The sequence below is a fragment of the Artemia franciscana genome, chromosome 2, assembly GCF_032884065.1.
Source record: "Artemia franciscana chromosome 2, ASM3288406v1, whole genome shotgun sequence".
NCBI lineage: Eukaryota > Metazoa > Arthropoda > Branchiopoda > Anostraca > Artemiidae > Artemia > Artemia franciscana.
The window spans coordinates 21681833-21703550 of NC_088864.1; the positions used below are offsets into that span (position 1 = coordinate 21681833).

The window sequence follows — 21718 nt, forward strand, 5'->3', positions numbered from 1 at the left end:
TGACTGTTTTATATGGATTTTTTTTTCGTTTTCTTTATATTTGATGTTAACTGGCCGCTTTGAAAGAGGTTTACAAAGCGTCTTCTGGTCAATAATACAACTGGTAAACAAATCACCTCTAGTCTTGGAGATTTAAATTTGGACACATTTTAGCTAAAAATGACACATTTTTGGAGGTTCGGGGGACACATTCATGTACCAAAAAGTTGGCAATTCTGATTGCAAACATTCACAGACGATTAAAAAGAATTTAATCTTGGACAAAGAATATCTTCAAATTCTTTTTGCAAAGCAGATGGTGGTGACAATAATTTTTCACAATGTGGTGGCATGTGTTTATAAAATATCTTTAGGTTTAACGAAACAAAGTTTGGACTCGGTCATAACGGTCGGCGGGTTTCCCTTTTTGAACGAACGAGTTTTAACCCAATTATATGAACAATAATGAAAATCTTTGCAATTCGATGTAGCAATCAATAGTAAGGAATATCAACATTTTTATGTTAATTCAGCTTTAAATTACCAATAGCTGATTTGAGCATAGCTATTACAACAGGGCGGGGCAGAATCCTTTTTTAATAGTAGGCTAACAAAACCCAACTACTATTTACATTTTTTCTCAGAATTGTTTGATTGTTTCTAACGAGTAATTCGAGGGGATGGGCAGAAACCCAATTTAGCAAGAATTACCTTACCTAGGCAAACAGTTAACGAAAACATTTTCAAAATGAACTACCTTTTTGAAGCTATAGCTTTTTTAGTGGATTTAATTACTGCAATGCCATAGCACATATTATGTCGGTTTTAAACGGAAATTCACAAAAAGGTTTTTCACAGCCCATTTATAACTTGGGCGTCTCCCAAATATCACGAGTGATTTTTGAGTTGCCTTTAGGTAAAAGTACCTTTCATTATAAGTAATTACTGCAGTAATCAGTTATGGTTGCGCAAGTAAGATTGACAGATATTTAATGCGTGTCATACTTGATTGACAGGTCTTTAGACACTTTTTTCTTTTTCTTTTTTTTTAAGAAATTAGATTAAGATTTTGGTTTTCAGAAATAAATAAATGAACTCAACAAAACAATTGCGCTGGAGAAAACATCTCAGGGTTGGCGGTCCTACGAAAGTCTACGTAACTACTCACCATTAACACAACTATAAAAAAAAAATACTCAAGTATTTATTTGATAAATACATCAAAAATGAATAAACTATAGCTTATATATTAAAAAAAAATAACTGAATTAAAAATAATAATAGATAAATAAAACCATAAAAGAAAGATAACAATAACAAATCCAGTATCCATCACTCTTAAATATTCAACTCCCTCTCCCTTCCCTCCCAACCCCGCCCCGACTTACGCCCCTGCTCACCCTTATCTTCGCAGTTCTTAAGACACTGTTGTTTATTTATTGGAATCATTAAACACATGTTGCATGTTTGACTGATAAACTAAATTACTTTTTTCTAGGAAAGAAAACAATTTACAAATTTTTGGCATCGCTCTTCCACTCGTAAATTTGAAAGCTCTGGCACTCGGCTAACATCAGCTGACGTTTACCTGTTCTCGCAACGCCACATTCCAGTGTGTCATGACGCCATATTTTTGTGTCTTAGTTTTTTTTTGTTGTTTTGCAATAATTTTCGCCAAAAATTTACGGCTCTAGCTTCAATAATTTCGTAATTCACTTTGGACAAACAAATTATTCGAGTTCATATGGTTCTATGGTTTCATCAATCGTTTGCGAGAGAAAATAAAACTTAAAAAAAAAATAGTTTGCACTCAAAAGTGACGCTATGTTAGCAACCATATTTTAAATGAGTAAATTCGAGTAAATTTGATTTTAAATTACTTAAACAGTGTTTGTTTAACAGGAAAGCTGGTTTCAACAGGTACAAGCATCATTCGGGTTTTACCTTGTACAGACTTTCCAATGGAATAGAGTTTGGCTAGTTGGGGATACGCCGCAGCTGTTTTTCTTAAAAAGTCAGCCATTACGGTATAATTATGATAAGTAAAATCCAATGCAGGTGGGGGTGGTTGTGGCAGTGGAGACTGGTCGAATTTGGCCTTATACATATCCAATAAACCTGTAAAGACGCTATTATAAACTGTTCAAAAGTTCAACAAAAAGGGAAAGGAAGAGAAGATGAGTAAAACTAAGATTATCGGAATTTGTCCCTTTCCCCCAAAAAATTTAGTGTCCTGAACGATCTTTTTGACTTGAGTTCATTAAACTGACATTTTAAATCCAAATATTTTTGGGTCCGTTTAATACCTTTTATAATATACGAGTCTTGGACCAATAATAAAAAAAAAAGTTATATACACAGCTAAGGAATGACTAAAATTTAAAACAGACTGGAATTACAAAGCATTAGAGCCCCTTTAGCCAAAACAAAGTATAACACAACATACCTTTACATTTACATAAAACTTATTCATGAAACTAATATACTGTGTGGTTTTCTTTCTTTTTCAACAATATAAGATATATTCATGGTTAGATATACATATAATTTAACACTGCACAACTCCCCCAAAGGCTCCTTGGCCTGGAAAAAAGGGGCAAGTGGCTTCCCCCGACGTGGTGGCAGGGAACAGTGGTAAGTCACCTTCTCTCTAATGTTGATTATATTTGTTCCTTTTAACTTTTAATCACTCTGACTTCTATGTAAAACTGTGTCTTTATAGTGTTTCTTGGTCTTGTCTGGATCTCTGGACCAAATAGGCACCTCTTAAAAGCCTTAGACAAACCTACCCCAAGGTGCAGTTCACCTGCTCGCACATTGAAACACTTTTTCCATATTAACTGATATCTATTAAAGCAATAAATCTACCTGATAGTCCTTGCTTGCTAAGAATTTGTAATTTTTTTTAACGTCACGTTATAGGCACTCTCTCTAACATTGGCACACCCAGGAAGAGATTGTTTATTTACCTAAGCAAGAACAAATACCGGATGCCAAATACCAAATACCAGATTCCTATTTTGTTTTATTGTGTTTTAAACCATACAAAAAAGCGGAAAAATAAAACAAAGTGCTAAACCTAGTCAAATAATCAGATGTCACAAACAAAGCTTAAGTAAAAAAAAGTCTAAAATAAAAATCTATTTTTTAATTGTTTCTGTGGCTAATCCAAGATTTTCACTGTAAGTTTTTTATATTAAAAGTTTTTCACCTTAAATCTTTCTTCTTTTACTCTGATTGCATCGATTCGGAGAAAACATTGCCCTAAATACAACCCTAAGCAGGGGCGTAATTTACTACTGACCCTATAGTCAGTTTATATTAATGCTTTCACAATTTGTTCAATACTTCTTAAATTTCAAGTTGACCCCTTTTTATTAAAATTATTACGTCTTTCTTATAAAATGTCAACTATATAAATTTATAGTCTGATGCACTCCCAATTTACAGTGGTATACCAATGGGAACCCTATTAGGCCCAATTTTATTTCTTGCAACGATAAACAACGTTGGCTCGATTGGTTTTTATGCTTTATCCTAAATTTTCAAGGTCAATAGTGTCCCTTATACTGTTAAAAATATCCAATTTTTTAGCCATTTGTTTTGTTATTTACCTCTGTCTTAGCAATACAATTTTCCTAATTTGGATTTCTTATTTTACAAATATTTATTTTACAAATTCTTATTTTACAAATTTTACAATAATGATTTGAATATTTCAGGCCTATATTTAAGGGCAAATAGGGCTATATTTAAGGGCCGTCTTCAGCAAAGAAAATAGTAAAAATAACAAAAAAACACTTACAATAAAAGTTCTTGGTTAAAAATCTGTTTTTTAAAATAGCCTTGGCATCATTGCTTCTTAGCGAAAAGTTCAGCCAAGCCTCTTGGCTGAACTTTTCTTCGTGTTTTTTTTTGTGTTATTTTTTTTATTATTTTCTCTGCTGATGACAGATATAGGGCCGAAATATTCAAATAGGTTTTGTTCATTCACTGTCTTGAGAAAAAAAAGTCCTCATTATTCTCTCTTCTGTATTTGTATTATGGAAAGGCAGTGTGGTCTTCGTCATTATTAGATTTTTTGTTTCATTGCCAACTTACAAAAACCTAAAAAAAAATTTGATTTGCAATAAACAAATCAGCGAAACGTACCTGATTTAACGACTGGGTATTCTTCGACGGGAGAGAAAGTTCTTCTGTAATAGGTATTTTTACTCTGAGCAGCAAGCATTGATTCTGTTTTCAATGACTGAACTGCATGAAGCAGGTTCTCTGTTTGAGAGCTCGGAACTAAAAGAAAACAAAGAAAACTTAATTAATTTTACTTATTTAATATAATAATATTCATAGCTGAACTCATATATGCAGAAATTAGCCAAATCAAATGATGGTTGAACCCAGAGGATTAGGTTTATAAATACCATGTGCAAAAACAAACTTGGAAAGTACTGAAAATTAAAGGCGGCTAAACTTAGGAAATACTTTTCAAGATGCCGTTCTGTAGGCGAGTCATGTTGTTTAAGGGTTAAATTGGATTTATTGTGTTTTTGTTTTTCTTATTGTTTTGACTCCATCAGTTTTGTTATTTTGTAAATTATGATTGGTAATAGAAATATTTATACTATACTTAGTATTTATATATTTTGTAATATAGTACTGTATAATTTAGTACTATATTTAGTACTATATATACTTAGTATATTTAGTTCTATTTTAGTACTATATACTATATTTATGAATAATAGCAGGAATTTCATTCATGAGAGGGGAGAAATTTCAAAAATCAATAAGGAAAAACAATACAACAACAAATTTCATTTGATAATTTAAGAAGTGCCCGAAAATTAAAAGAAATTTAGGATTTAGGGGAGGATTGGACCCCGAGGTCCTCCCATTGCGCATATCTCTGATGCACATGCAGTTATTTCGACGTAATCTGGGAAAAAATATCATAACTGAAAAAATTAAATGAAACAAGAATTTTTAAAACAAGTAAAACTTTCGATATGAGAAGGTAAAGCTTTTAGTATGAGGGTGAACGCTTTTAGTAAAGATAAAGCCTCTTGACTAAATGTACAGTTTAACACCTTATTAATACCAGGTATTAATTAAGGCTGTTTCACTTGTGCAACGTCGGTTTTACTAAATTATTACTATATATTACTATATATTTATATATATATATATATAATATATATAATATTATATATATTATATATAATATATTATATATATATATATATATATATATATATATATATATATATATATATATATATATATATATATATATATATATAAAATATAAATTACTATATATTTATTTCCTATAAATTACAAGGATATTTGAACTCTATATCAAACAGTTCGTGGTAACGAACTGTAGTAAGGAGCGACCCGGCTCCATAGTAACCAAAACTCTAAAACATTGAATTTTGATATCAATAGCTACATCAAAAGAATCGCATTTTAATGCTTATTTTTAATATATAAGTTTCATCAAGTTTATTCTTACCCATCAAAAGTTACGAGCCTGAGAAAATTTGCCTTATTTAGGAAAATAGGGGGGAAAACCCCCTAAAAGTCGTAAGATCTTAACGAAAATGACACCATCAGATTCAGCGTATCAGAGAACCCTCCTGTAGAAGTTTCAAGCTCCTATCTACAAAAATGTGGAATTTTGTATTTTTTGCCAGAAGACAAATCACGGGCGCGTGTTTATTTGTTTTTTTGTTTTTTTTTGTTTTTTTTTCTTTTCCCCAGGGGTCATCGTATCGACCAAGTGGTCCTAGAATGTCGCAAGAGGGCTCATTCTAACGGAAATGAAAAGTTCTAGTGCCCTTTTTAAGTGACCAAAAAAATTGGAGGGCATCTAGGCCCCCTCCAACGCTCATTTTTTCCCAAAGTCAACGGATCAAAATTTTGAGATAGCCTTTTGTTCAACATAGTCGAAAACCATAATAACTATGTCTTTGGGGATGACTTACTCCCCCACAATCCCTGGGGGAGGGGCTGCAAGCTACAAACTTTGACCAGTGTTTATATATAGTAATGTTTATTGGGAAGTGTACAGACGTTTTCAGGGGGATTTTATTTTGTTTGGGGGTGGGGCTGAGGAGAGAAGGCTATGTTGGAGGATCTTTCCTTGGAGGAATCTGTCATGGGGGAAGAAAAATTCAATGAAAAGGGCGCAGGATTCTCTAGCATTACTATAAGAAAACAATGAAAAATAAACATGAAAATGTTTTTTTCAAATGAAAGGAAGAAGTAGCAATGAAACTGAAAACGAACAGAGATTATTACGCATATGAGGGGTTATAAAAATACTTTAGCATAAAGAGCGAGGTATTTAGGAGGAGATAAATACCTTGCTCTTTATGCTAAAGTATTTTTAGTAATTTTAACTAGTTATTCTACGGCCTTTCTGATTCAGGGGTGATTCTTAAAGAATTGGGACAAAACTTACGATTTAGTGTAAAGAGCGAGGTATTAACGAGGGTACAAACCCCCTCGTATACATAATAAAAATATAAGGTTATGAAAGTTTGTTACGTAAGTTAATTCTTAAGTTACGTATATTTTTTACTAATAAAAACGTTCGTTAAAAATTAAAAGTTCTAGTTGCCTTTTTAAGTAACCGAAAATTGGAGGGCAACTAGGCCTCCTTCTCCACCCCTTATTTCTCAAAATCGTCTGATCAAAACTAAGAGAAAGCCATTTAGCCAAAAAAAGAATTAATATACAAATTTCATTTTAATAATTTATGTGTGGAGAGCCAAAACCAAACATGCATTAATTCAAAAACGTTCAGAAATTACATAAAAAAAACTAATTTTTTTAGCTGAAAGTAAGGAGCGACATTGAAACTTAAAACGAACAGAAATTACTCCGTATATGAAATGGGTTGTCCCCTCCGCAATCCCTTGCTCTTTACGCTAAAGTTTGACTCTTTGCCACAATTCTACTTTTTAAAACAATTAAAAGCTTTAGCGTAAAGAGCGAGGGGTTGCGGAGGGGACAACCCATTTCATATACGGAGTAATTTCTGTTTGTTTTAAGTTTCAATGTCGCTCCTTACTTTCAGCTAAAAAAATTAGTTTTTTTTATTTAATTTAATTTTAGAGCTTGACGTTTGAGGCTTGACACGTTCGCTGTCTGATAAAAAGCTATATATATTTTATCTTGTGTCATTACAATCAGAAATTTTTGATTGAAAACAGAAAATTTTAATTAAATATTTTAATTATAAACAGCTGTGTTGTCTAAGAAATTGTCGCCTAACTAAAAGGATGAGATGATCACATGGGTTTTTATTTGGGTCTCGATTTTAAGCGCTTATACATCATTAGTTACGATACGAGACATAACTGAACTTCTCAATCTAAGATCAGTCACGCCCCCACTCCCCATTTAACGTCAAATTGACTCTTGATTTTTTAATCTATAAAATTACTTCCAAAAACAAAATTAAGTTTCGTTTTTGCCTTCTTTAAAACAGGTATATAAGGCAACAAAAAATTTTTTTTCGGCTGACAGATACTTTTTTTAAAGCCCAGACCCCGTTGAAACATACTTAAGCATATCGTTGACGATCAAAAATATAAAATTCATTAAAAAAATTCTGAAATTTGATTTTTTTTTAATACAAATATTTTGTATTTTTTTATAGTTTTTTTTTTTTTTAATCCTGCAATTTGTTGATTAATACAGAATAGCCAAAATATTAATGAAAATTTAAAAACTGTTACATCCTTTTTGCAAATTTCTACAACTAAGTATGAAATATGATGTTCTTAAACAATTTCAATTTTTCATTGACACATTTTGGCTCTTTCAACACCTTTTTTCTGTTGCTCCCTCAATGAAACAACTTAAACTAAAATCACGATGATAATTTCGCTGTGATATAAATATTTGGTCTTTCAAGATGATTTTTCATTACTCCGTTATTGAAATGACATTTTCCAGCTGACACGTACATAGGGGGGGGGGGGGTCCTTCTGGCCCCCCCAAAAAAAAATTGTGAAATGTTTAATTTCCCCATGTTTTTTTGGGATTTCTGGCAAAAGTAGGACATTTATTAGGAATCTAGATACATGTGTGAAGCCTTTTTTTTGGGATTTTACAGCATGCAATTATCCGGTCAAGTCACTGCCCAATTATTAACCAATTTTCTGTCTAACTTTTTACCCTGTTTGAAGTAATTGGCGATTGTACTGTTTGCTTTTTTTCGTAAAGAGAGTTTGCTTTCCACAACAAAATAGAACTATCCTTGATATTAGGACGTTTATCCCCCCTTTTCAGGATAAAGTACAGCTTTTAATGTATCAATTTTGGAAACTATCATTTTTCATTAAAATCGATGTTTTCGCAATAGAAGAACTACGCCCCACAGTCCCCATATTGCACTGTTAACCCTAAAATGTCCCTTTCAGTGGGATATAATAGATTAATCACTGGTTCTGAATCGCTATGAACATAACCCGAGCCTAAAAGGTACTTTTGAGGCTTCAGTCTTTTTCCCCCCCCATCCGCTACAATACTACAGATTAAAGTTAATCTGTATTTTCCGATATACGTGCTTTTTGTATTTATTCAGTTACTAAAAAAAGGGCTACTTTATATCTGCTGTTTCGAAGGTTTTGGCCCCCCCGAAAGAAATTCCTGCGTACGTGCCTGTTTTCCAGTCATTAAAATGACAATTATAATTTCGCTCTGATATAAATATTTGGTCTTTCAAGAGGATTTTTCATTACTCCGTCGTTGAAATGACGTTTTTCAGTTATTAAAATGACGATGATAATTTCATTCACTTGAGAATAGACCTGCCAGAAGAATGAATAATTTTGACATTTTGCTGAACATCGTATGGACATGTTAGTCAAAGCCGTATCCATGAGAGGGGGGGGGGGGTTAGGGGTTTGAATCCCTTCCCAAAATGTGTGTCTGACTCGTAAAAACGTAAAAAAATGAATATAAACAAATTTTTTATGCGTTTCTTAAGTTTTGTAACCCCCCCGGAAAAATCCTTTTGTAAATCACACCCCGAAAAAAAAATCCTGGATACGGTCCTGCATGTAGTCATCATACATCTGCAAAAATTATAAATAACCAACAAAAAACAAAAAAGAAATCTATATATATAAAAATAAGTTGTCTGTGTGTTATGTCTGTCGAGTGACATCATGTCATCATGTCGTCATGTCGTCATGAAGTTAGTTATCGTCATGTTAATCTATATATATAAAAAATAAGTTGTCTGTGTGTTATGTCTGTCGAGTGACATCATTTCATCATGTCGTCATGAAGTTAGTTATCGTCATGTTTTTTATAACGATGACGTCATTAAAAGTATTTAAGAAACTCGTTCAAAGACAAATTTTTAATTGTGAGAAGATCGTGGACAGAAAAATGTTTAATTGTAAAATGACTGAAGAACCTACAATGGCAACAGCCGAGGAAGCTGCTCAAAGAGTCTATGCCAAAAATATTTATCTGTATATATAAAAATAAGTTGTTTGTCTGTCTGTCTGTCCGCATATGACGTCTGAGTTATTTCATCATATACCAATTCAAAAACGAATGTATTCAAGCCCGAAGTAGCTGAGTTGGTAACGCATTATGTTCCAGGTTCTAGGTCCGAGAGGTTCCAGGTTCGAACCTTGGCTAGGTAAAAACTACAAAAAAAATAGAAATAAAAAACTAAAAACTGAAAAAAAACTAAAAAACTAAAAAAGGTAAAAACTACAAAAAAAACTAAAAAGAAAAAAACTAAAAACTAATAAAAAAACTAAAAAAGCTAAAAAACTAAAAAAGTAAAAATATAAAAAAAGGAAAAAAACTGAAAAATAAAGGAGAAAAACAAAACTAAAAAAAATAAAAATAAAAAAAAACTAAAAAGGTAAAAACTACAAAAAGACTAAAAAGAAAAAAGAAAAAAACTAAAAAAAAACTAAAAAAAAGGTAAAAAGCAAAAAAAACTAAAAAGAAAAAAAAGGGAAAAAACAAAAATATACCAATTCAAAAACGAGTGTATATACAGACCGGGACACGGGGACACAAATGACGACCAGGACACAGGGAATACAAATGACGACCGGGACACAGGGACACAACTTCAACGGGGACGCCGGGGGGGCACAGGGGGATATATAAATGACGGCGGGGACACAGGGATTGTTCGATTAGCAATCACCATCAACAAAGCTCAAGGGACATAAGAATCATGAGGTATAACTAAAAAAAAAACTAAAAAAAGGTAAAAAACTAAAAACTAAAAAAAACGACCAATTCAAAAACGAATGTATATACAGACCGGGACACTGGGACACAAATGACAACCAGGAAACCGGGACACAGGGAATATAAATGACGACCGGGATACTCAAAGAGAAATTACAGACTGGGACACCGGGACACAAATGACGACCGGGACACAGGAACACAACTATAATGGGGACGCTGGGGGGCACAGGGGGATATATAAATGACGACGGCGACACAGGGAATGTTCGATTAGCAATCACCGTCAACAAAGCTCAAGGGCAATAATTAGAATCATGAGGTATAGATCTGAATACGGATTATTTTTCCCATGGACAATTATATGTTGCATGTTCAAGAGTCGGTAAACCTGACAATCTATTTATATGCGCAGACAATGGGACAGCGAAGAATGTTCTATATTCGCAAGTTTTACGTAGTTAAAAACATATATATATATATATATATATATATATATATATATATATATATATATATATATATATATATATATATATATATATATATATATATATATATATATATATATATATCTATATTCACAGGTGGGACACAGGGACACAACTACAATGACGCGTTACTAGTATGGCGCGTAACGACTTACGCGCGCGGGGGGGGGGGGGGGCTTGGGGGGGCACGAAGCGCCACCCCAACATCTAGTCATGAATAATTTTTAACCCTCATTCTTGTTTGGGCCACCTCTTACCTTCAAATTATAACCAGGAGCGTATTTTCTCGCTGAATTTTCTTAATTTATAGCTTGGGAGATTTAATAAGTTTTACCTTGAACGGCCCAACTAGGCATGTGGACAAAAACAGGCGAATTATGTAGAGACTTAAGCAGCCCCCCCCCTCCGTACCAGTTACTTGGATCAACTGTTTATGCCAAGTCACCTTTATTAAAGACAAAGAACAGACAAATTTCAGGAAAGCCAAAAGCTGTCCTGACAAATTACACAAAATTCTTCAAATAAAAGTGAAACATCTATAACCTGTTTTTATGGTAAAATATTAGTTTCAACAAAAAATTGGAACGAACAGGATACAGGAACTTTCGATTGTTATCGTTTTCTCATTATTATTTTTGTTGGCTAATTTTATATATTTTTTTCTTTTGCGCAAAAATCACAAAATATTGTTAGACTACAGGTGAAAGATAATATCCCTCAAAAGTTCCTATGTTCTTTATTCAACAGCATTGGCAATCATGAGCATCTCAAGGAAATCATAGCATTACGACAGTCATGTTAAAATTTGCTAAGTAAGTATAAAACTTCATGTAGCCTATATTATCTAGCCTACTATTATCACAGCACTTCCACTTCTTTTGTATGGATAATACAATACTTAATTTCGACCATTTTTTTTGTCGGATTTGATTATACCCGCATTAATGTTTTGCTTCCACTTTACATTTGGAGTTTCTAACTTTTTATTCTTTCGTGCAAAGGATCCCATGTTTTTTTTTAATGTATACTTAAACTCAATAAAACATCCCCTCTGTCATGAGAAAATTGAAACCTTATTTGCATAGTCACTCAAGAACTTCTACAATATTTATGCTTCTTCCAGGTTGTTTCCTACAACATAATTCTACTTTTTGACACTCAAATGCTTATTCCCCCATTAGTGAAGTGGAGCCACTACCTTATCCTCCTTTAACACCCTTAAATGACCATATATTCATAGAAACGAAACACTTTCGTTTGCGTTCCCCATTTTCCCCAAGTTTCTCTTTTACTAAAATTTTTTACTCTATCGTTTCTGTTACCATATTTTACTTTAAGCACGTGACATAAACAATCTAAAAGTGTAATTCGAGAAGCATGAAATGATTCGAGGGAAAAAATTGAACAGTTATAATTCCAAGGTATTGCAGAAGTTTTAATATGAACGTTAGAAAGAGAAGCTAAAAAACATTCAGAGGCGTTCCCCGTTTTCCCCACCCTTTTCTTATGCGCTACTAATATATTTTACTCCATTGTTTTCGAAAATAATCATGATTTTCATTTAAAAAAATGACAAAACAAATCCAATAATTTAATTGCAGGTATGCAGGACTTTCTTTTGGGGAGGGGAACAAAGCTCAATCCCAAAGTCAAATATGCTTTGTTGACCATCCACTGGGCAAGGGGGCAAATTCGGTACCCCTCCCTGGATCATAAACAACGTGTTTATTCTGGGGCAGCAATAATACCGGATTAGTTTTATAAGTTTCTCATACATAAATACAGTCACTATCACACAACCCGCCACCTCCATTAGAAACTGTACCCCCCCAAAATCAAATAAGAGAATAGGGCAATGTTCATTTTATAGTAGGGTTGTTTCACTTTGGAATAGTCTACCTGTTGATAACTCGTGGAAGCTGGGAATGTGTAGATATTTAAACGTTATTAGTGGAGACACCTTTCTATTTGGGAGTTTTTTATGTTTAATTATAAGTTGATCTTTTGGTTATGAGTTTTGATTTTTCGATAAAAGTTTTTTTTGCTTTTTTTTCTAACATATCTTCTTCTAATATTCATAAGTGTGGCCTGTGTTGCTAATTAGCTTATTTCTTGTTTTGTGTCTACATCAACAAGGATTATTGCTTACCGTTTGATGTATTAATAGATAAATAAATAAATAACTTTTTACTACAGCTCAGATGTGTTCTAGGCAGCATAAAAGTAGCAACTATAATCGCAACTACTGCAAGCCCCTGTTAGAAAATAAACCGTGCTTTCTTTTGCAAGCCATACATTCATGTAAACTATTAAAATTGAAAAGTATCTATTTGTCAAGCCATGCCCATGCCCTATATTTCTCATCCATAATGAAAAATTGACATGATTATTTTTTCACAACTTGTTTTGCATCTTTGGACTATTGGCTCTTTTTAGGAAAGTACAAACATGGCTAAATTGCCATTTGCAACACTAGCCGTAATTTTCATTCTCCACGAACTATTAGATACAGGGACACATGGAAAATTAATATTATGGGGTGGGGTACCTATAGCATTTGGCTCCCCATCGATATTTTTCACTCCTACGACCGTGTAATTAGTGCAATCATCGACATTATGGGCGGAACCTACCCCAAAAACTAACCCCCTTTTCTTTTCCTGGTTAGGGAAGGAAGTGAAATCCTAAATCTTTTGCCTATCCAACTAGTCAGAAGCATTCTCCTTCGCAGGAAATCAATTTTAAAAATATTTTTTTCTAAGAGAGAAGTATTACAAAATAAATGAAAAGCAAAAGAAACAAAACATTCTTGAAAAATTGGATCTTGAACAGGTTGTTCAATCTTTGTTGGTATTCATACAGTTGTTTTATGCTGGCTAAGCAGATCTATAACACAGGACGTCAATTCACAATAGTAGGAGGGGGAACGCACTTTCCAGAAGCTAGGGAGTAGGAAAACTTTGTTACGGGGGGGGGGTATCTATAAAAATTGGTCCCCCTATCGATATTTTTACCCCTCTTACCGTGTAACTAATGCAATTATCGACATTATGGGGGGAAATTACCCCTAAAACTAACCCCTTTTCCTCCCCTGATTAGAGAAGGAATTGAAATCTTAAATATTTTGCCTCTTCAACTAGTTAGAGGCCTTCTCTTTCGCAGGAAAACTAATTTTCCTGCTAGTTTTTTTTTTTCTTGTAACCGAAACTCTAAAAACGGAATTTTTATAACAATAGTTACATCAAAAGAATCGCATTTTAATGCTGATTTTAAACATATAAAATTCATTAAGTTTAAACATACCCATCGGAAGCTACGAGCCTGAGAAAATTTGCCTTATTTTAGAAAATAGGGAGAAATACCCCTTAAAAGTCATAGAATTTTAACGAAAATCACACCAGCAGATTCAGCGTATCAGAGAAACCTACAGTAGAAGTTTCTAGCTACTATCTACAAAAATGTGGAATTTTGAATTTTTTGCAACATGACTGATCACGGATGCGTGTTTATTTGTTTGTTTGTTTTTTTCTTAGGTGTTATCGTATCGACCCAGTGGTCCTAGAATGTCGTGTGAGGGCTCATTCTAGAGGAAATTCAAAGTTCTAGTGCCTTTTTTAAGTGACTGAAAAAATTGGAGGGCACCTAGGCTCCCTCCCACGCTCAAGTTTTCCCAAGTCACCGGATGAAAATTCTGAGATAGCCATTTTATTCAGCATAGTCGAAAAACCTAACAACTATGTCTTTGGGACGATTTACTCCCCCACAGTCCCCGTGGGAGATGCTGCAAGTTACAAACTTTGACCAGTGTTTACACATAGTAATGGTTATTGGGAAGTGTAAAGACTCTTTCAGGGGGATTTTTTGGTTGGGAGGAGGGGTTGACGGGAGGGGGCTATACGTAGAAAAATTTCCATGGAGGAATTTGTCGTGGAGGAAGAAAATTTCCATAAAGGGGGTGCAGGATTTTTTAGCATTTTTTACAGAACAATGAAAATATAAGTATGAAAAAGTTTTTTCAACTGAAAGTAAGAAGCAGCATTAAAACTTAAAACAAACAGCACTTATTACGCATATGAGGGGCTCACCTCCTCCTAATATCTCGTTCTTTATGCTAAAATAATTTTATTAATTTCAACTATTTATTCTACGGCCTTTGTGATTCAGGGGGCATTCTTAAGGAATTGGGACAAAATTTAAGCTTTAATGTGAAGAGCGAGGTATGGACGAGGGGATGAACCCCCTCATATATATAATAAAAATATAATATAGAATATAGAAGTTCGTTACGTAAGTTAATTCGTAAGTAACGTATATTCTTACTGTTAAAAGCGTGTGTTAGGAATTAAAATTTATAGTTGCCTTTTTAAATAACCAAAAAATTGGAGGGCAACTAAGCCTACCCCTCCGCTCCTTTTTTCTCAAAATCGTCCGATCATACTATGAGAAAGCCATTTAGCCATAAAAATGAATTAATATGCAAATTCCGTTTTAATTATTCTAGTGCAGCGAGCCAAAATCAAAACACGCATTAATTCAAAAACGTTCAGAAATTAAATAAAAAAAAGTTTTTTTTAAGTGAAAGTAGGGAGCGATATTAAAACTTAAAACGAACAGAAATAACTCCGTATATGAAAGAGACTGTTCCCTCCTCAACGCCCCGCACTGTTTTTTACTGTTATTACTGTTTTAAAAAGTAGAGTTGAGAGAAAGAGTCAAACTTTAGTGTAAAGAGCAGGGCGTTGAAGAGGGAACAGCCTCTTTCATATACGGAGTAATTTCCCTTCATTTTTAAGTTTTAATATCGCTCCTTACTTTCAGTTAAAGAAACTTATTTTTTTATTTAATTACAAAAGAAACAAAATGCAAAAGAAATAAAACACACTTGAAACATTGGATCTTGACCAGGTTTTTCAATCTTTGTTTGTATTCTTATAGTTGTTTTATGCTGGCTAAGTGGATCTATAACCAGGGGCGTCAATCCACAATTGTAGGAAGGGGATGGGGTGAAATACACTTTTTGAAATTTAGGGGGGTAGGACAAATTTTTCTTGAATGAAAATACCAAAAAAAAGGTGTTTTCAAAATCCCTTTGAAGCTCTTGAAACTTAAAATGCCTCGTAGTAAATTTACGAACTCTCTCATTGCTATCTCACAACTTACTGTAGATCATAATTTATCCATTTTGAACACAGGGTTTCCAAATCTTTTGAGATATAGACTTAATTTATCCCAAACTATTTTAAGTTATTCTACTAAATTGGGCCCTAATGTGGTCATACGATCATAGAAAACATTCCCTCCCCAATTTTATTATTAGCCCAACTGATTTTCAAAACTAAACAATACCATTAATAGATAGAAAAATTAACCTAGATGAAAGTAAACTCTTTTGTTTTTCCCTAATATTATTCTTGAAAATGCAGCAAATATCTTTCCTTGAAATAGCTACCCTTTTTTGTCCCATGGTGTACGGAAAGAAGAAGCATAATTATTAAAATAGGAATCCTAGCTTGACCAAAATCAGTAGAACTAACACACGTAATTGTAGCACTTGACAATTTTTACCGTTAAGACATGGCTCGTCACGAATATCACCCATCAGTGTCAATAATTTTATAATTTACCTCAATCTATTCATTCAAGTACCCTTAATTTTACACGATACTTCAGTTCATTCGTTAAAGTACTCATAGTCTTACACGATACCTCAGTTCACTCATTCAAGTACCCATAGTTCTACACGATACTTCAGTTCACTCATTCAAGTACTTTTAATTTTGCAAAATGCTTCATTTTACTCATTGAAGTATGCATAATTTTACCCAATACCTCAGTCTACTCTTTCAAGCACCCATAATTTTACACGATACCTCAATTCACCCATTCAAGTACCCATAATTTTACACGGTACTGCAGTTCGCTCATTCAAGTACCCATAATTTTACACGATACCTCAATTCACCCATTCAAGTTCCCACAACTTTACACGATACCTCAGTTCACTCATTTAGGTTGGCATGCTGGTAATCAAGAAGGAGACGATGAATTGCATTATGGGGATCTTAAGCGACCGCTCAGTATACTTATTAATTATAAATACTTTAACTCATTAATAGTGTAACACCCTATTAATAATATCTATCAATTATATTGTTCCATCAATCGATCATTCTATGGTTGATTTCTGCCAATCATAATCTATCGATTGCAAAATTATTTTATTATAATATTAGAAAGTCCTATCAATTAGAATATTACTCCAACAATGATAATTTGAGATAAACTGAAAATTTCTATTGAAGGGTTTCAAATTTTTAGGATCATTATTTAAAATTATCAATGATATGTAATGTTCTTTTTAAACTATAGAAGAAAGACAGATTATAATCCATAATTCAGTAGATCTGAGGTAGACTGTCCTTGGTCAAAAGCTAGTACCTACATTTTTCAGAAAATCACTCAACAGAAGATTTTGCTTCTTGTAACCAACACATAAATATATAATTTCGTCAACAGGTTTTCCAAAGTCTGTCTTCGAGTGGTGCAGTATGTAATGTAACACTGCTCCTGTCTGTGATTAAATAAAAAACAACAAGTTTTGTCAATTGAAAGCAAGGAGCAACATTAAAACTCCAAACGAATAGAAATAATTCCATATACGAAGGGGCTTCCTTCTCCTCAATACCTTACTCTTCACGGCAATTTTTTTCAGCACTTTTAAAAAAGGTTCTTATTCTAATTAAACGGTCCTTGTTTTTCAGGAGTTGCTTTTAAGAGACTGCGACAAACAGTCAAGTTTTAACGTAAAAAGCAATGTATTGAGGAGGGGGGACAACCTCTTCATATGTGGAATAATTTCTGTCCGTTTTAAGTTTTAATGTTGCTCCTTACTTTCAGTTGCAAAACTTGTTCTTTTTTAAATCACAGACTGGAACGGAGTCAATTTTATCAGGCTCGTAACTTTTGATGGGTAACATTGAACTTGATGAATTTTATATATTTCGAATCAGCATCAAAATTTATTTATTATTTGATTCAGCTCTTGAATCAGCTCTTTGGATTTATCTATTGTTATCAAGACTGTGTTTCTTAGAGTTTCGGTTACTATTGGACCGCGTCGCTCCTTACTTACGGTTCGTTACCACGAACTGTTTAATGTCTCCAAGCGCTGAACTCAAAACAGCCATCAAAGCGAATCATTACAATTATAACCTTGTGTTTGTAGTTTTTTTTGAGGTTTTGAAACCGCGATGAAGCAATTAAAAGAAATACAGATTGGGCACCTTACTGAGATAACATGACAAACATAATTGTCAATCGAAATAATTTTTTATTAGCTGAGAAATATGAATTGTTTGTTTAAGACATTAAAATGGTTTCTTAATCAAGAAATACAACTTCCTTGAGGAGGCATGTTGCCTAGATCGGTTAGGATGAATCTTATTGAAATTTATTATCTCAGGCAGGGATGGTCCGAAGCAAAAAGTAATTTTCTAGCCATGCTTTTCAGAGGGTGGGATAGATTTAGCTCCCAAGGAGGAGGAGGAAGAAAGACCCTAAATTGTTTTTATCACGATTTATTCCAGAAGGAGTTGCCAGATCTTAATAAAAGTTAAAGGGAAGTAAAAGCTAGTGTTGTACTAGTTCTTTTTCGTAGCAAAGAATCGATCCAACCGCTCTTGGTAATGGGAGTCGGCAAAGCTCTTTTAAAAAGCCGATAATCAAATATGGGTAGTCAAATTCTAACAAAACTTGGTGGAAAGTAGGAAGCGATTTATATTTTATTTTTCCATGTTTAGAAGTTCCTACATGAGTATGGGAAGGTTTCTAGAATCATTGTCATCAAGACATTTACAAGAAAAAGTAAAAAGGTATCAGTAAAAAGTAATGAATGGTAACAACTTCTGTACCAGTTGTCTTTTTCCAGCTTCGGGGCTAAACTACGAACTGTTTGTGTGTATTAAGTGACGAGCAAATATTTTTCTTCTGAGTATCTACCAAAAGATATTTTGGATCTAAGCAAGCTTCCTCAGAAGTAAGCAACATTTAATTTCCAATTTGCACCTTTTCAGAGTCCGGGATCAATTTGACCTCTTCATGGGAAGAAGAAGGGAATACTGAATTTTTATAATATACCAAAAGATGGCATTGGATTCTAGTCAAACTTGATAGGACTAAAAAAGCAAAAAAAAAGCTCATGGTTGCACCTTTTTATGGTTTGCACCTGATCTGACAACTGAAGAAGGGAGGAGTGATAGGAGTCCTCTATGCTTAGTTTAATTACTAATAAGGGTTGTAGAATTCCTTCGGGCAAAACCAATCAACAACTAGAGTTTTGGTTAGGGCTATTCATATTCGATTAGATCATTGTTAGAAAAAAGGGTATTTTTTTTTCATTTGCATATGACAGAAAGAATTGTGTCAGATACAAACTAAATTTGGCCAATAACACAGACGTATTTCATGTCTATCTCTAAAACTTCGGCCCATGAGTTACTGTATCAGTTTGCGAGAGAGACAGCCCTCCTTAAATATTTGATAATTTATCGCTCGGTCGGTTTATGTCACTTGTAGCGTATTTAATAATATTTTGGATAAAAACTTGGTTTTAAAAATTATATTTTGTTCGTCTTTTATAGTCATAATGTAGAGATAATTACTTTGTATTAGAAAAATATTTACAAGCCAAAGAGATCTTTCACTAAATCGTCCTTTAAAGCTAAAAGCCCACGTCCCACAGCATGGGTTCCTGCAACCCACCTATAACCAGCCCAGTTACTGGCAACCGACATGTGGCCCACTGGGTATCTTCAACCGACTAGTTTTAACAGCTAGGAAAACAATAGGATTCTCATGAATATTTCATGCAAACTCACAACATTTTTTAAGGATTCAGTCTTTTCTTACATGCTAATTGGTCAGGCTAACCTAACCTATATACGATAGGTTAGGTTAAGTTTGTTAAGATGACGTACCAATTAGCCTAACTTAACATAACCCACCATATGTAGGTTAGTCTAGGTTAACCTGACCTACTAGCATGTAAGAAAAAAAAAATGAATCCTTAAAAAAAAAGTGCTAGTTTGCCTGAAATACCCATAAGAATCATATTCTTTTTTAGCTGTTAAAACTAGTCGGTTGCAGGAAAGAAAACTTAACCAATAATTCTCTAAGTAGGACTATTTTCCTATATTTTGAATAAGTTAAGATCATTCTCTATGCACAAATCTCTAAAAATTCTCTAAGAAGAATGATTTTCCTATGTCTTAAACAAGTTTATATCATTCTCTAAGAAAACATCTCTAAATTTTCTAAGAAGGACTGTTTTCCATTTTTTTTTCGCGAGTTTATATTATCCTCTGGGAACATATCTCTCAAAATTCTCTAAGAAGGACTATTTTCCTATGTTTTGAATAAGTTTATATCATGCTCTAAGAAAACATTTGTAAAAATTCTCGAAGAAGGACTATTTTTCTATGTTTTGAACAAGTTTATATCATTCTCTATGAAAACATCTCTAAAAATTTTTCGCATGTTTTGGGTAAGCTTGGATCATTCTCTAAGAAAACATCTCTAAGAACTCTATAAGATGGAGGTTTTCCAATGTTTTGAGCAAGTTTATATCATTCTCTAAGAAAACATACCTAAAAACTCTCCAAGAAGGACTATTTTCCTATGTTTTGAACAAGTTTATATCATTCTCTAGGAAAAGATCTCTAAAAAATCTCTAACAGAACTATTTTCCTATGTTTCGAATTTGTATTATTCTCTAGGAAGACATCTCTAAAAATTTTCTAAGAGGGACTATTTTCCTATGTTTTGAACTAGTTTATATCCTTCTCTAAGAAAATATCATTAAAAATTCTCCCAAAATCCGGCTAATCTCTCTCTGACTTTGGTAAAAAAAAACCTACTAACTTATCTCAGACTCTAGTAGATCCCCTATGAGCGCGGTAGTAATAGTACCTATATCTCTGAAATTTCCTTTCCTTGCCTCTTTGACTTTTGAATAGACATTCTAAACGTTGGAGTTGCTAGCGGACCCTAAAATTAATGGAACAATAACAAGTAATACAATAAAATATTTTTATTGAAATAATGGTATGTGGAATATCATCGTAAAAATGAATTCTTTGAATCCGTCTTATAAAATACTTCATTATGTCAGAAGCGGGGAAAGCGGAATTGGATATAGTTTTATTAAAAAAACATAAAAGAAAATACCGGGGGTTAATGAGATTGGCTTGTAAAAACACAAAGCAATGAATTTCAGCACGATTTTCATCAAGAAAATGTGTGAGAATGTCTTAGGAATGATAATATGTATCAAAGAGATGTCTGGGCCAGCAATAGTGTACCATGGTGGCGTAAATTGACATGTGTATCACGGAGGGTTGACTTGCGAAAATATGAACCAACGGATTTAAAACACGATTTTGAACATGAAAATATCCGGAGAATGTCTTAGGAATGACGAGGGGGTGCCAGAGGGATCCAGAGGGCCAGTCAGAGTGTGGCATGGTAGCGTGCATTGACATGGTGTATCAAACTTAGGTTGATTTGCGAAAACACGAACCAATGGATTAAAAACACGATTTTTAACAAGAAGATACCTGGAAAATGCCTTAGTAATGATGAGGGTACCAGAGGGCCAGTCTTAGTGTGGCACGGTAATGTGAATAAACATGGTGTATCACGGTGAGGTTGGCTTGCGAAAACGCGATCCAATGGATTTAAAGCATATTTTTAACTGGAAAAGACCTGAAAAATGTCTTAAGAATGACGAGGGATTCCCAGGGTTGTCGTGTGCCATCCATAGTTTGCCACGGTGGCATGAATTGCCATGGGGAGCATCACGTTGGGATGGACTGGAAAAAAATCAATATATTTTATGCATATTTTTATCGTGAAAATATCTGAAAAATGGCTTTGGAATGAAGAAGGGTGCTAAAGGGTGCCGTGTGTCATCCATAGTCTTCCACGGTTAATAACACGTTCTACAGGTT

The 21718-nt window shown here is 33.6% G+C and overlaps 2 protein-coding genes across 2 annotated transcripts in view; one reads left to right on the top strand and one right to left on the bottom strand.

Moving 5' to 3' along the window:
* LOC136038653 (uncharacterized) overlaps window positions 1-21718 on the top strand; it is a 150952-nt gene that overhangs the window by 54560 nt on the left and 74674 nt on the right. The gene's annotated exons all lie outside the window — the stretch shown is intronic.
* Window positions 1-21718, bottom strand: part of LOC136038644 (carboxypeptidase M-like) — a gene marked incomplete in the record, with an annotated part of 99188 nt that overhangs the window by 46509 nt on the left and 30961 nt on the right. Inside the window, 2 exon segments of the mRNA XM_065721896.1 lie at window positions 1924-2097; window positions 4132-4269. Coding sequence (XP_065577968.1) covers window positions 1924-2097; window positions 4132-4269 — 312 coding nt within the window.